The sequence below is a fragment of the Rhinatrema bivittatum genome, chromosome 1, assembly GCF_901001135.1.
Source record: "Rhinatrema bivittatum chromosome 1, aRhiBiv1.1, whole genome shotgun sequence".
In the NCBI taxonomy this organism is placed as follows: Eukaryota; Metazoa; Chordata; class Amphibia; order Gymnophiona; family Rhinatrematidae; genus Rhinatrema; species Rhinatrema bivittatum.
The window spans coordinates 155103422-155117250 of NC_042615.1; the positions used below are offsets into that span (position 1 = coordinate 155103422).

A 13829-nucleotide genomic window follows, 5' to 3' on the forward strand; every position below is an offset into this window, starting at 1 on the left:
ACCATGGCCTAAAATTTGCTCATTCTGTGCGCTGTGTTGATGGCCATAAGGACCACCTTCCAGGTAAAGAAACATCAGGTACACTGACTCAAGAGGTTCAAAGGGAAGTCTTATGAGAAGTCAGGAGCACACACCAATGGATTACAGACTGGAGATTTGGTATGCATCAGTACCTTCATGAAAGGGACAGGCATTCCATTCACCTGCTAATGATAAGTTGCAATAGCACTGCGATGCACCTTGACAGAAAACGTGCGGAGGCCCAATGACAATAGGAAGAAGAGATATCGGAGATGGTCTCTCAGACCACAAGTGAAGATAGCTAAGATGTTATCCAGCTAAACAAAAATTTGGCCACTTATCCGGCTAAATTCTAGCCGTATTACTATTTGTCTGGCTAGAATTTGGCCAGATAAGTGAGGGGTATTCCAGGGGCAGTCCCAGAGGCATTTCAGAGAGAGTCTGAGTTAACCAGGTAAGTTATTTATTTATTTATAATTTTTATATACCGACATTCTCGATACAAATATCGAATCAGGTCGGTTTCCATTGAACAAAACAGTCGCGGTTAAGGCGTTACATAAAACAGAGTTTCAGAACATAAGAACGTAAACATTAAATAGACATCAATAACTCGTCAAACAGCATTGACAGACGTAAAAAATAGCTAAACTTAATAGTAAAATAAATTGAGTGATACAAGTAACAGTGAACAATGTTGATGAGCATAAACATGAGCATAACATGAGCTAATGAACTATTGCATCTACAAGGGTGTCTTTCATAACATGAGGGCTGTCCAGATAAGGCGTAAGCGGGCTCTGAGGGCTTGGGGTGGTCATGAGATTTGTTGTGGTCTATTTAGCTCTTTGACCGGTGTCAGAGTGTTCCTGCGATTCCGGGAAGGCTTGCCGGAAGAGCCATGTTTTTAGGTGTTTCTTAAAAGTTTGATGACATGTTTCTTGGCGAAGCTCCGGAGGTAATGAGTTCCAGAGGGTGGGCCCGGCTGTAGAGAGTGCTCGCTTTCTTAATGAGGTTTTGACCAGGGGAGCATATAAGGATCCTTTGTAGTTGTATCTGATAGGTCTTTGTGATGTGTGAGGACGGAGTTGCGTGTTTAGATTTAGGTGGGCAATGCCCATAATATCCTTGTGGATCATCATTAATGTCTTGAAGGTGATCCTGGATTTTATAGGAAGCCAGTGAAGGCCGTGTAGAATTGGTGTGATGTGGGCTCTTTTATTTGAGTTGGTGAGTAACCTCGCCGCAGCATTCTGCACCATCTGTAGGGGTTTCGTGGATATGGCAGGAAGGCCTAGTAAGAGGGAGTTGCAATAGTCTAATTTGGACAGAATTATAGATAAGTTATCAAGCTAATTCCGATATTTAGAGAGTTGACTTAATCTAGCTAACTCTGGTCATCTGTACAGCTGAACCAGATAAAGTTAGCCAGATAAAGTTTATCTGGTTAACTTTAAGAAAGCTAGGTATATTCAGAGATGCTGCTGAATATACAGCACTAGTTAACTGGATAAGTTTAACTGGCTAACTAGCAGAACAGACAGTGGCTGAATATGGATGGAGTCCCTTATAATTAGAGAGAGGCCAATATTCAAAACTATTTAGCCAAAAAACTCACAAACTTATGAACTAAATAACAAGTTTTGAAAATCCCCCTTATCTGACTAAATGTTAGCCAGATAAATCATTATCTAGCTAAGATTTAGCCGAATAAGGCGGTGGCATGTTGGCAGTGTTCCAGAGCAGGGACGATTTAGTCAAATAAATCTCTAAATGTGCCCGAGAGCTGGTCTAAAGTTATCTGGGCTGAAGATGTACAATTTTAAAGTACCAGGAAGCAGCCCAGGGGAAAATTTTTGGTTTAATTTTGGCAGGACAGAGGAGTGGGTGAGAGAAGGCCAGCATCAGACCTTTAAAATTACGTTTAAAGACTAGTTTCAGGGTGTACTACAGGCTTGTCCTAGCAGGGGTCTGGATTTTGAGCTTATGTGATGGTTGGGCAGAATGGGCAGTTACATGGCCATTAGGCCTGCAACTTTTTTTTTTTTTTTTTTTTTTTTTTTTTTTTTTTAACTGCAATTCTACTTAATCAGTTATATTCTTTTATCTAGTCACATGGGGCCAGATAACTTTAAACCTAACCAGCAATATTGAAATGATATACAATTAAGTTTAAAGTTATTCAGCTAAAACTAGACAGATAACTTTAATCAGGATTATTCAGCGGGACATTTATCCCACTGAATATCTGGGACACATTATCCAGTTAACTGTAGCCAGATAACTTAATTAATATTGAGTACACAGTGTATACCCTCCATCACAAACCTGAGGAATCTCCAATGGGCGGGGTAAATACAGATGTGAGAGTATATGTCCCCTTCAGGTACAGAATGCAGTGTCAGTCCATTGGGTGAATGAATAGCAGAATTCTGAAGTGAATTCATTTTGAACTTCTCCTAAATGAGTAACTTGTTCAAGTTCCACAGATCCAGGATAGGCCTTAGCCCACCTGAGTTCATGGGAATTAAGAAGTACTAGGGTAGAATCCTGTGCCATTGTAGAAGGGATGTTTCCTCCAGCTATTGCTGAAATGACTGGATTGGATCAGGAATTTGACGTTCGCTGGTTCGGGAGAGGGTGCAAGAAGCACAAGTGGTAGCTATACGCCACAATTCTTGGTACCCACTTGTCCTTTGTGATACAGTCCCATCTGGCAAGGACTGGAATCTTTCCCCAATGGAAGAGGCAGGAAAGAGGGCATCAGGGGCATAAAACACACACCCTGGCTTGAGATGAAGCACTTGAACCGTTGGCTGTCGTTTTTCTCTCTCTGCAGACTTGTAGAGGGGAGTTGCTGGGAATGAGGAGACAGGACCTCTTTCCTCTGGAAAGAATAGAAAGTTCTCATTTGATAAGTTTTTTGTACAATAAGTATGAGTGCCTGGATGTGAAGTGGTCTCCTGGCACCGTAGACAGCGATTACAGAATGGACTGATGCTCCTTGATCCGTCTCCTGCACCTAGCACCCATATAGATTCTCCTCATGTATGGACATCTACCAGTGATTATAAACATCTTCCTGGGGCCATGCAAGCCTCCTGCCTGTAACAGACACTGCTGAAGTTCTGGCCACGGTGTCAAAGGCCTCACATGTGGAGCGGATCAGTTGTTTATTGCATTCCTTTGTATCTGCCAAGGTACACAAATTCAGCCTGGTGAGGAACTCCTGAGTCTGCCAGACTTTTAAGTTTCTGCACCATGAAAAGCTGATGGGCTGTAATTCTGGACCTAAGCACTGCCCTCTTGAAAACCTTCTTCCTGAAAGAATCCAGGCTTTCTGGTCCTTCCCGGGAGGTATATTAGAATGCTTCTTAGAGCGCTTTAAATGTTTCAAAGTTGACTCCTCCACCATAGAGTGGTGCAGAAGCTGGACTACACCAAATCCTGGTCAGGCTTGGATTCCATACTTCAAGTCAATCTTGCATGCCACAGGCAAGCAAGACATAGGGGCCTGCCAAAACCTCAGCAGGAGGCCCCTTAAAAGGCCATGGAAAGAAACAAAAGTAGTTTCTACTGGGGGCTGGATGATTGCAGCAGCCTAAAAGCAACCACTCTTGGATCATCTTCCTACCTAAGGTTAAAGGATAACACTCACTATCCTCTCCAGGAACTGAGAGCAACTAAAGTCCACAGGAGGCTAGAAATACCTTGCTAAAGCCAGAGAGGGGTGAAAAGGCATTCCCTATAGACCCCTTTCTTATCAGACCATTGCAATACACTCATCCATAACTCGAAGAGGAAGGCGGCCGAGGAGAAGATCTCTGGCACTCCAATGGACAAGCAGGAACTTTGATTGAACTGATTAAATTCCTTCCCCCCTCTGGATCCCTACAGGAGGAAGGTGCTCTGAGGGGATGGAAACTAGCCGTGATGTTGAATAGACTTGTTCCAACTGGAGAATTTAGAAGGGATTTCCCTGAACCTCGCTTTATGGGAGAAACTCTTCCATCCTGGATAGGAGAGATTCCATCCTACCTATCTGAACTTCCGGAAGCAAAGAAGTAAAGAAATTTCTCTCCATCTCAGATAGTTGGTCTACCATTTGCAGAGGGGCCCTTTAAGCTGGCAAAACATCCTCCTTTGATACAGCGAGCAGAGTTGCTTACTGTAACGGGTTTTCTCCTAGGACAGCAGGATGTTAGTCCTCACACATGGGTATCATCAGATGGAGCCCGGCACAGAAAAGTTATGTCAAAGTATCTAGAATTGCCCAGCATGCCACTAACCATGCGTCCACATGGAGTCCCTCTCCAGTCTTGTAACAGAATTATGAAAAATAAAAAACATAGGAGAAACCCAACTCTGAGGAGTGGCGGGTGGGTTTTGTGAGTATAACATCCTGCTATCCTAGGAGAACACCTGTTGCAGGTAAGCAACTCTGCTTTCTCCTAGGACAAGCAGGATGGTAACCCTCAGACATGGGTGAATCCATCCAGGCTGTTCCCAAACAAGTAAGACCAATAGGCACCCAACCAGGTACCAACAGGCACAACCACATAGGTGCTGTTGGGAACAACGGGAAACAGCCTGAAACCGAAAAAAGGGCCTTAGGCAGAAAGAGTTGGGTTCTACAGCTGAAAGAGACTCCAAAGGACAGACTGGCCCTCTCTATCCAAACAGTAGTGAGCAGCGAACGTGTGGAGGGAACTCCATGCCACAGCCTTGCAGATCTCAGTAATGGGGACCGCTCTCAGGTGGGCCACTGAAGCTGCCATGGCTCTGACAGAATGAGCCCCGACATGGCCCCCAAGCTGTCGTCTTGCTTGTGCATAGCAGGAGGAGATGCAATCTGCCAGCCAGTTCAACAAGGTTTGTTTGACAACCACAACCCCCTAATCTGTTCTTATCAAACGAGATTAAGAGTTGCGTGGACTGCTGGTGGCCTACTGTCCGCTCCAGGTGGAAGGCCAAGGTTATCTTGCAATCCAAGCTGTGCAGAGTCCATTTGCCCTGGTGCGAATGAGGCTTGGGGAAAAAGGTGGACAGGACAATTGACTGGTTAACATGGAAATCAGTCACCACCTTAGATAGGAATTTAGGGTGCATACACAGAACCACCCTATCAAGGAAGAACTTAGTATATGGTGGGTATGTCACCAACACCTGAAGCTCACAGACCCTGCGCGCTGAAGTAACCATGACCAAAAACATGACCTTCCAGGTCAATTGTACCCATTTGCTCGAAAGGATCCTTCATGAGCTGAGCCAATACTACATTAAGGTCCCAGGACACAGCAGAAGGCCACAGGGGAGGCTTCAACAGAAAACAGACCCTACATTAAAAAAAACCCCACTATGGGTTGCACAGAGATGGGCGAACCATCCACCCCTGATGGTAGGGCCCTATGGCACTCGGATGTACCCTGACGGAGTTAGTCTTTAAGCCTGCATCCAAAAGGTGTAGCAGATAGTCAAGTAGCCTCGGTGTGGTGCAGGAGATGGATCTAAACCATGACGCTTACACCACACGGAAAACTTCCTCCACTTCAGGCCATAAGACTTCCTGGTGGCCATCAGGACCCGATACACATCGCCCGACAGGGCAAGGGGCTGCAGGAGTAGCCTCTCAATATCCAGGCCATCGGGACAATGCCCTGAAGTTGGGAGAGCGCAGCCTGCCCTGATCCTGCGAGACGAGGTCAAGGGAAGTTCCCAGACCGACTGGTTCTCAGTCAGAGAGATCTTGCAGGAACAGAACTAGATTTGCTTTGGCCAATGTCTTTTGCCTCAAATGGTGTTCAAAGGTACAAAGGCTGGTTTGCCATCCCCCTGTATAGGGAGAATTGTTCCAGCTTGCTGTTGCAAGAGGAGGTGAAGAGATCCACGTCCGGGGTTCCCCAGAGGCAGAAGGTCCGATCCTCTACATCCTGATTCAGGGACCACTCGTGGGACCGGAAGGCTCGGCTCAGCCAATCCGCCACCACATTCTCTGCCCTGGCCAGGTACATGGCTTGTAGCAGCAGGTCCTGAAACTGACCCCATGACCAAATCTGAACTGCCTCCTGGCACAGGAGGAATGATCTCGTACCTCTCTGCTTGATGCACCACATTGCCACTTGGTTGTCTATCTGGATCAGGACCACTTTGTTGGACAAACGATCCCTAAATGCCCACAGCAAGTAACAGATCGCCCGAAGCTCCAGGAAGTTGATCTGACACTGAGCTTCCTGAGCAGACCATAAACCTTGCGTGCGGAGCCCCTCCACATGGGTGGCCCCACCTTGGGTAGAGGGACACGAACAGAACCCCCTGCTCCAAATTGGGCAGGCTCTCCCATAAAGACAAGGAGGTCCTGAGAACCAGAGTAACATGGATGCGAATGTGGAGGTCTTGAATGGCTTGCTGCCATTGGGACCGCAATGTCCACTGAGCTCTGCGCATATGTAAGCGAGCCAAAGGAGTAACACGGATGGTCCAGTAGTTGGAGCATATGGCGGGCTGAAACCTTCTGACTCCAGTGCACCATTCCCTCAAGGGACGCCAATGAGAGTGCCCGGTCGCAAGGAAGATAAGCTTTGGCTTGAGTTGTGTCCAGTTGGGCACCGATAAAGCTCGACAGGGTAAGATGGGACCTCGGGTAGTTGATGACAAACCCCAGAGACTCCAACACTCAAAGGGTCAAGAGCAGGGATTGACGTGCTCCCTCCTGGGTAGCGTTCTTGACCAGCCAATCGTCCAAGTAGGGAAACACCTGCACCCCCGGATGGCAGAGGTGAGCTCCCAATACTCAGACACTTGGTGAATACCCTGGGGCTGAGGCAAGGCCGAATTGCAACACCCTGTATTAGAAATGCCTCTCGCCCACGACGAAGCGAAGATACTTCCTGTGACCAGGGAAGATCACGATGTGGGAATATGTGTCTTTCAGATCGAGGGAGAAAAGCCAGTCCCCTCTTTGCAGGAGGGGAAATTGGGGTGCCAGGAGAGACCATTGTGAATTTTTCTCTTCTGAGAAACCTGTTCAAGGCTCTTGGGTCCAAAATTGGACGTATTCCCCCTATTCTCTTTGGAATCGGGCTGCCACAGAGGAACAGGTTTGACCACTCTGAAATACCCTTGAGCTCCATCAAGGGTATTTCCTGATGTGAGGACAAACCCCAAAAGGAGCACAGGGGAGAGTCCAGAGGGACACCCCCAAAGATTCAACTGGTACCCTCTATGAACAATGGACAGGACCCACTGGTCTGAATTGACACTGGCCCAGTGTCCACGAAGAACCGTAGCCAGCCTCCGACTGGAGGGCCTGGTGTTGAGGGTATGGACGAATGGCTTACGCTCCCTCGCAGCCAGTCAAAACCCTGTAGTGGGGCTCAGCTGGTGTGTTGGCTGAGGTCTGGGGGTTCACTGCTGTCTGGAGCTGCCCTAGTGCCCAAGTGCTGAGAAGGGGCACGAGGATAATACTTCCTTTAGCGGTAAAAGTACCTCTTCTGGCCCTGCCGCGAGAATTTTCTCGCAGAGGACAGCGGGTCCGATGTGTTGGCAGAGAAATGATGAAGGGTCTCGTGGTGATCCTTCAACTGAGCCACAGCATCCCTGACCTTGTCCCCAACGAGGTTTTCACCAGTACACTGCAGGTCTGCAAACTTCTCCTGGATCTCCGGCCGGAGATTACAGACTCAGAGCCAAGCCATCCTGCGGGCACCAACGCCCGCTGCTGCCACCCTTGTGCTATTTCAAACACATCGAAGGTAGATTGCACCACATTCCAGGCCTTGTTGGGACAACTGCTAACAAGGCGTCCTGCTGTTACTGGGGCAGGCGCTCAGAAATTTCCTGGACCTGCTTCCAGAGGTTCCTGGAGTATTGCTTCATATACAACCGGTAGGAAGTAATATGGGTGAGCAACATAGCGCCCTGAAACATCTTCCTACTCAGCGCTTCCGACCCGGAGGGGCGGAAGTGAGGATTTGGGACCCCTTGGACTTTGAGGGCAGGCTCCACTACGACCAAATGGTGGAGGGAGTTGGCACCTCTCAAACCCCAAGGCCTCTTGCATTAGATGAACAGCATCAGCCTTCTGATTCACAGGAGGTACGGAGATGAGATGCTCCCAAATCCTAAGAAGTAATTCCTTGAAGATATCATGGACAGGGACAGCCACCACCGCTTTCGGGACATCAAACCGGAGAACCTCCAGCATCTTATGCCTGGCATCCTCTTGTCAGAAGCTGAAATGGAATGGCTTCTGCTATGGCTCGGATAAATCCTGCAAAGGACAGGGTCTTCAAGCAGGGACCGGCGCCACTCCTCTGGAGGGGACAGGTCTGAGGGAAGATCCCCCGAGTCATCCGATGAAGACTCAGAGGTATCATTCCCCCACGGTTCGTCATCCTCACTGAGATCATATGGAGACACCAGCGGAGGGCCCCTACCTAGGCCTCTCAGCTTGGGCACCAGGGGCACTGTGTGAACGGCGGGCACAAGGACTCCAAAGAACCCAGAATCAGACCAGGTAATGCCTGCCGTGGCACCAAAGGCCTCAACAGTGGTAGGGACTGCAATGGACTTTCCTTCTCAGAGGAACCCACAATGGGACTTGCACCGGACAGAGAAGGCAACAGTGATTTCCGGGGCATTGATGGACCCCTGGGCACCGGCAGTGTAGGTAGGACGCCAAGAAGGATAGAGGTGCTCCAGCAGTGGCACTAACATTGAGGGTGCAGGCTCCGGCACTGGTGGGGCCAGCAGCTCAATGCCCTGCAGGGCTTGAACAATCGCCAGTTACACCCTCCATGCCAACGCCTCCTGAAAATCCGCCAAAGACAGGATGGACGGACAAGGGGGAGGAGTCACCAGATCTCCCTCAGAACCCTGAGGGAGATTGGTGCCTGGCACCACATTGGTGGGGAACGCTTAGGACTCCTGGGTTTGATGGAAGACGGTGCCTCCTCTCCATGAGAGGGGGGCATCACAGCAGATGCTGGTGCTGACCCGAGCCCGGTACTGTGCGTAGACTGTGACCGGTGGCGATGCTTCCTGGATTTCCCACGGTGCTTAGCCTGGTCTTTCCCCAGTGCAGAGGAGGAAGGAGACGATCCCAGCTTCCTGGAACAGGAAGCCACCGACAGCTGATCACCAGCCCTTCTCTCCATTGAGGGCCCCCAGTGGAAGGGTGGACAGTGAAAGTTGTGTGTCCATTGGCTCCCCCCAGCCTCTTGGCGTCGATGCTCCCGACACCAGAGTCAAAGGTTCCGACTTCGTCGATCCGAAGAGCTTTTCCATCTTGTCCAGGTGGGTGCACTGGCCCTTGTGGGCCCATGTTCGAAAAACAGACTCCCTCAAATGTCAAGTGATGCCCCCAGGCAGAGGATACACTCGTCATGCAGATCCATGAGGGACAAAGTCTGAGGGCACTGACGAAAACTCGACAACACTATACGAAAAAGTTGGCGAGCGGTCAATGACCAGCAGGTTCCAAGGAAACCCAGTCGGAAATCGACCGCACAGAAGGGAAAAAAAAAAAAAAAAAAAAGACTTACCGCGTCCCTCAGCTAGCTAAGCCAGGGGAATGGAGAGTAACCTGGTGCAGGACAGTCGAATAGACTGAAAAAAGCATTCCAAAACTGAAAACATAGCACAAGCTCCACAACCACGAGACAATAGCTCTGCAGAAAAGAAGAGACTGGAGAGAGACCTCGCGTGTAGATAGTGGCATGCTGGGCTGTTCAGTGTGTCAGTCAAAGTTCTAGAAACTTTGACAAAAATTTTCCATGCCAGGCTCCATCTGATGTCACCCATATGTGAGGACTACCATCCTGCTTGTCCTAGGAGAAATGAGCTCATCCTCGCTTGGAACCACAGTAGTACTGGGAGGGCCAATGTGGAGCTATGTAAAGTGGGTAACTTTGGCCTAGGACACATTTGGTGCAGCTAGCTTCATGCTAGCTAGCACCAATGTACTCCACATGCTGGAGTCCAGCTGAACCAAAAGCACTAGCAAGGTTTCTCTCTGCACCAAGGCCCTACCTTCCATTGTCGATGGCTGCTGAGGTGCTCCACACTGAGGAAACCAACCGTGCCATGGCCGGTGCAGAGACCGGAATATCTGAGAAGAGCAAACCACCTACCATAGAACTTTGCCATGCCATGCAGAATGATGCCATCTGTGCCAAAGAATGAAAGCACCCTTGTTAGTGTTAGGGCCTGCTCCAGTGGAGCTTTTTTAAAATATCATTACACTTGCCACCCTCTAGTCTTCAAATATTGTGGCTGTTTTAAATAGGTTACAGATCACTATTCATTGCTTACCTGCAATATGGATTTCTACGGGAAGTGTAGCGCAGCGTAAGGAATCTATAATAAATGAAAGGCTGAAGCAAGCTGCCTTGGCCACTGTAAAAAAATAAAATAAATAAAAAACACAAATCACAAGCCTTTTACAGTATATGCAGTATAAGCTACTCCATCCTAGAAACATTAACCATCCCAAAACCCTAACATTTGTGAATCAATATCAAAAAAGTTTGTTTAGTTACTCAAGTTATAAGTTGCTTTATTTTTGTAACTGTAATGAGCATGCCATATTAATTGCTATAACTATTTTTTACATCCCCAATTCTGTGTGATATCAAAAGTTGTTCAATTATACTTCATAGGGGACATTTACTAAGCTGCAGTATTTTCTCCAGAAGGGGAAAGTACCATAGGATTTACTAAACTGCACTTCAGAGTACCACTGCTCAGTAAATCTCATGATATTTTCTCCCACAAATCAAACACGCTGGGTTAGTAGCCCCAAAAATGCCATGCAATGGCAGCTCTGCAGCCAGGAGCCACTATCTTCATAAAGGGCCCTAAAGGAAAATTGGTTCTTACCTGCTAATTTACATTCCTGTAATACCATGGATCAGTCCAGACTCCTGGTTTTGCCTCCCCTCCAGCAGATTGAGACAGAGAAGATTTGGTGGACTCTGTCCTATACCCCGAGGTGCCATCTACAGTCTTGTCAGTATTACACTGTATCAAAGCAGAATGATTCAAAACCCAACTTAAACTACCCACTATAACTGGGATTTGCTTCCATAGGAACCAGGCCCACTAACCCCAAATGGCAGTAAAGCCCGTGACAACTTAGAATAACATTAATGAAAATTTTAAAATCTTAAAAATACTTATCTGCAGAGCGAAATAACCAAGAACTGAACGAGCAGACTCTCCATTATCCACACGCTGAAATGGGCAGGACTCTGGACTGATCCGGGGTACTACAGGAACGAAAATTAGCAGGTAAGAACCAATTTTCCTTTCTCTGTACGTACCCGGATTAGTACAGACTCCTGGGATGTACCAGAGCTCTTCTATACGGGGTAGGATCCGGAGAGCCCCGCTCAGATCACACCTTCACCAAACCCCCCCAGAGGGTCCTGCACATCTAACCGGTAATGCCTAGCAAAGGTGTGTAATGACTTCCAAGTGGCCGCTCTACAAATCTCCTGCAGCAAAACTTGCTGGCACTCTGCCAACGAGGCTGCCTGCGACAGGGTGGAGTGTGCTCTGAGATAGACAGAGAGTAGCCTGCCATAAAGAAGGAACGATGACCCAATAGCCTCTTTCAACCAGCGGGCAATTGTAGCTCTAGCCGCCTTATGTCCTCTTTTGGGGCCACTCCACAATACAAAAAGATGATCCAACATACGGAAACTGTTCGTAACCTCCAAGTAGCGCAACAGAACCTGGCGCACATCAAGCTTCCTCAGGTCCCTAGACTGGGGATCAGATCGGTCCAAAATAGGAAAGAACAGAAGTTCAACCGACTGATTCAAATGGAGAGAGGATACTACCTTTGGAAGAAAAGAAGGAACAGTCAGCAAGGAGACCCCCATATCCGTAATTCTTAAAAAGGGCTCCCTGCAGGAAAACCCCTGAAGCTCCGAAACTGAGCGCCAAGGAAATAGCCACGAGGAAAACCACCTTCAACATCAGATCTTTTAACGTCGCTCTCTTCAGGGGTTCAAAATGTCCCGCACACAGAGCTTTAAAGTACCAGGTTTAAGTTCCATAAAGGACAAAGGTCTCTGATCGGAGGACGCAGGTGATTTGCGCCTCGGAGAAAACGAGCAACATCTGGATGCGCGGACAAGGCTACCCCACGGACTTTACCACAGAAATAACCGAGAGCCGCTACCTGTACCCTGAGAGAGCTGCATGATTAACTTTTGGCTAAGCCAGCCTGTAAGAATGACAAAATATCTGACACCAAAGCCCGAGTAGGCTCCACGACTCAAAGACTCCCCACACCCTGACATAGGATAGGGAGGTAGAGGTTTTCCGTGACCGCAAAAAAAAGTAGCCACCACTGCATCTGAATAACCTTTGCTCAGGAGACGTTTCCTCTCAAAAGCCAGGCCGCTGGACAAAAGCGATCTAGCTCTTCCAAACAAATGGGGCCCTGTCATAGAAGTTTCGGAAACTCTCGAAACTTCAGGGGTCCGTCCACCACTAGGCTGATGAGATCCGCAAACCACGGACGTCTTGGCCATTCCGGAGCCACTAGGATTATTTCCGCCGGGTGAAATTCTATTCGCCGCAGCACCCTGCCGATGAGAGGCCAGGGTGGAAACACATACAGAAGGACTTCCGTCGGCCAAGGAAGAACCAGGGTGTCCACGCCTTCCACTCCCGGCTCCCTGCGTCAACTGAAGAAGTGAGGGGCCTTTGTGTTCCGAAAAGTCGCCATCAGGTCCACGCTCGGCCGGGACCACTCGTCGCATATGCGCTGGAATGCTTCTGCGGATAGCTCCCACTCTCCGGGATCGAGTCTGTGTCGACTGAGGAAATCGGTTTGAACATTGTTGACCCCGCAATGTGAGAGGCAGCAATCCTGACTAGATGCTGTTCTGCCCAGTGCATCAACTGCTGAGCTTTGACCGCCACTGGCTGGCTCTTGGTTCCTCCCTGGCGATTGATAGAAGCCACTACTATTGCATTGTCGGACAGAACTCTGACCGACTTGCCCCGCAAGAGTGGTAGAAAAGCCTGCAATGCTAATTGAACTGCCCTGGTCTCCAGGCGATTGATCGACCATTGGGATTCCTCCACTTACTACAGACCCTGCACTGATTTCTCCTGACAAACCGCTCCCCAGCCTGAGAGACTGGCGTCCTTGGTAACCACCGTCCAAACAGGAAATTTCAGAGGAACACCGCAGCTCAAGTTGTCCGAGAGAAGCCACCAATCGAGACTGGAATGAGCATATTCTGTAAGAGGAAGAGGAAGATGAAATTGTTCTGACTCCGGGTTCCAATGGGACAGCAATGCTGACCTGTAGAGGTCTCATATGAGCAAACGCCCATGGGACCAACTCTAGAGTTGAAGTCATCGAACCGAGAACCCGTAGATAATCCCAAACTCTTGGACAACAAATCTCGAATTTGTCCCTGTAGCTTGAGAATACGTTCCCCAGTCAGAAAAACTCTCCCCCGCCGTGTGTCAAACAAAGCTCCCAGGAATTCCAAAGACTGGGAGGGAGTCAGATGGCTCTTGGCTAGGTTGATCACCCAACCTAGTGATCGCAAAAGCTGAAGAACTCTGTGAACCACTGCACGGCAGAGAGTCTCTGACTTCGCTCGTATCAGCCAATCGTCCAGTTATGGATGAGCAAAGAGTCCTTCCTTCCGCAGCTATGCTGCTACCACAATCATGATTTTGGTAAAGGTCCTGGATGCCATGATGAGTCCGAACGGCAGAGCCCGAAACTGAAAATGATCTCCCAGGATAGAGAATCTCAGGAACCTCTGGTGGATGGG

At 48.6% G+C, this 13829-nt stretch overlaps 1 protein-coding gene across 2 annotated transcripts in view; it reads right to left on the reverse strand.

Moving 5' to 3' along the window:
• The window catches only part of TMEM33 (transmembrane protein 33), a 56746-nt gene that overhangs the window by 14866 nt on the left and 28051 nt on the right, over positions 1-13829 (reverse strand). Inside the window, exons 6-7 of one of the 2 annotated variants that reach the window (XR_003854500.1) lie at positions 10333-10416; positions 10051-10187 (exon numbers count right to left, since the gene is read on the reverse strand). Coding sequence is in view for 1 of the 2 variants with exons in the window: in XM_029588699.1 (XP_029444559.1) it covers positions 10333-10416 (84 nt within the window). In the remaining variant the exon portion in view is untranslated. The remainder of the gene's footprint in view (positions 1-10050; positions 10188-10332; positions 10417-13829) is intronic. The other variant, XM_029588699.1, reaches the window with a different exon arrangement.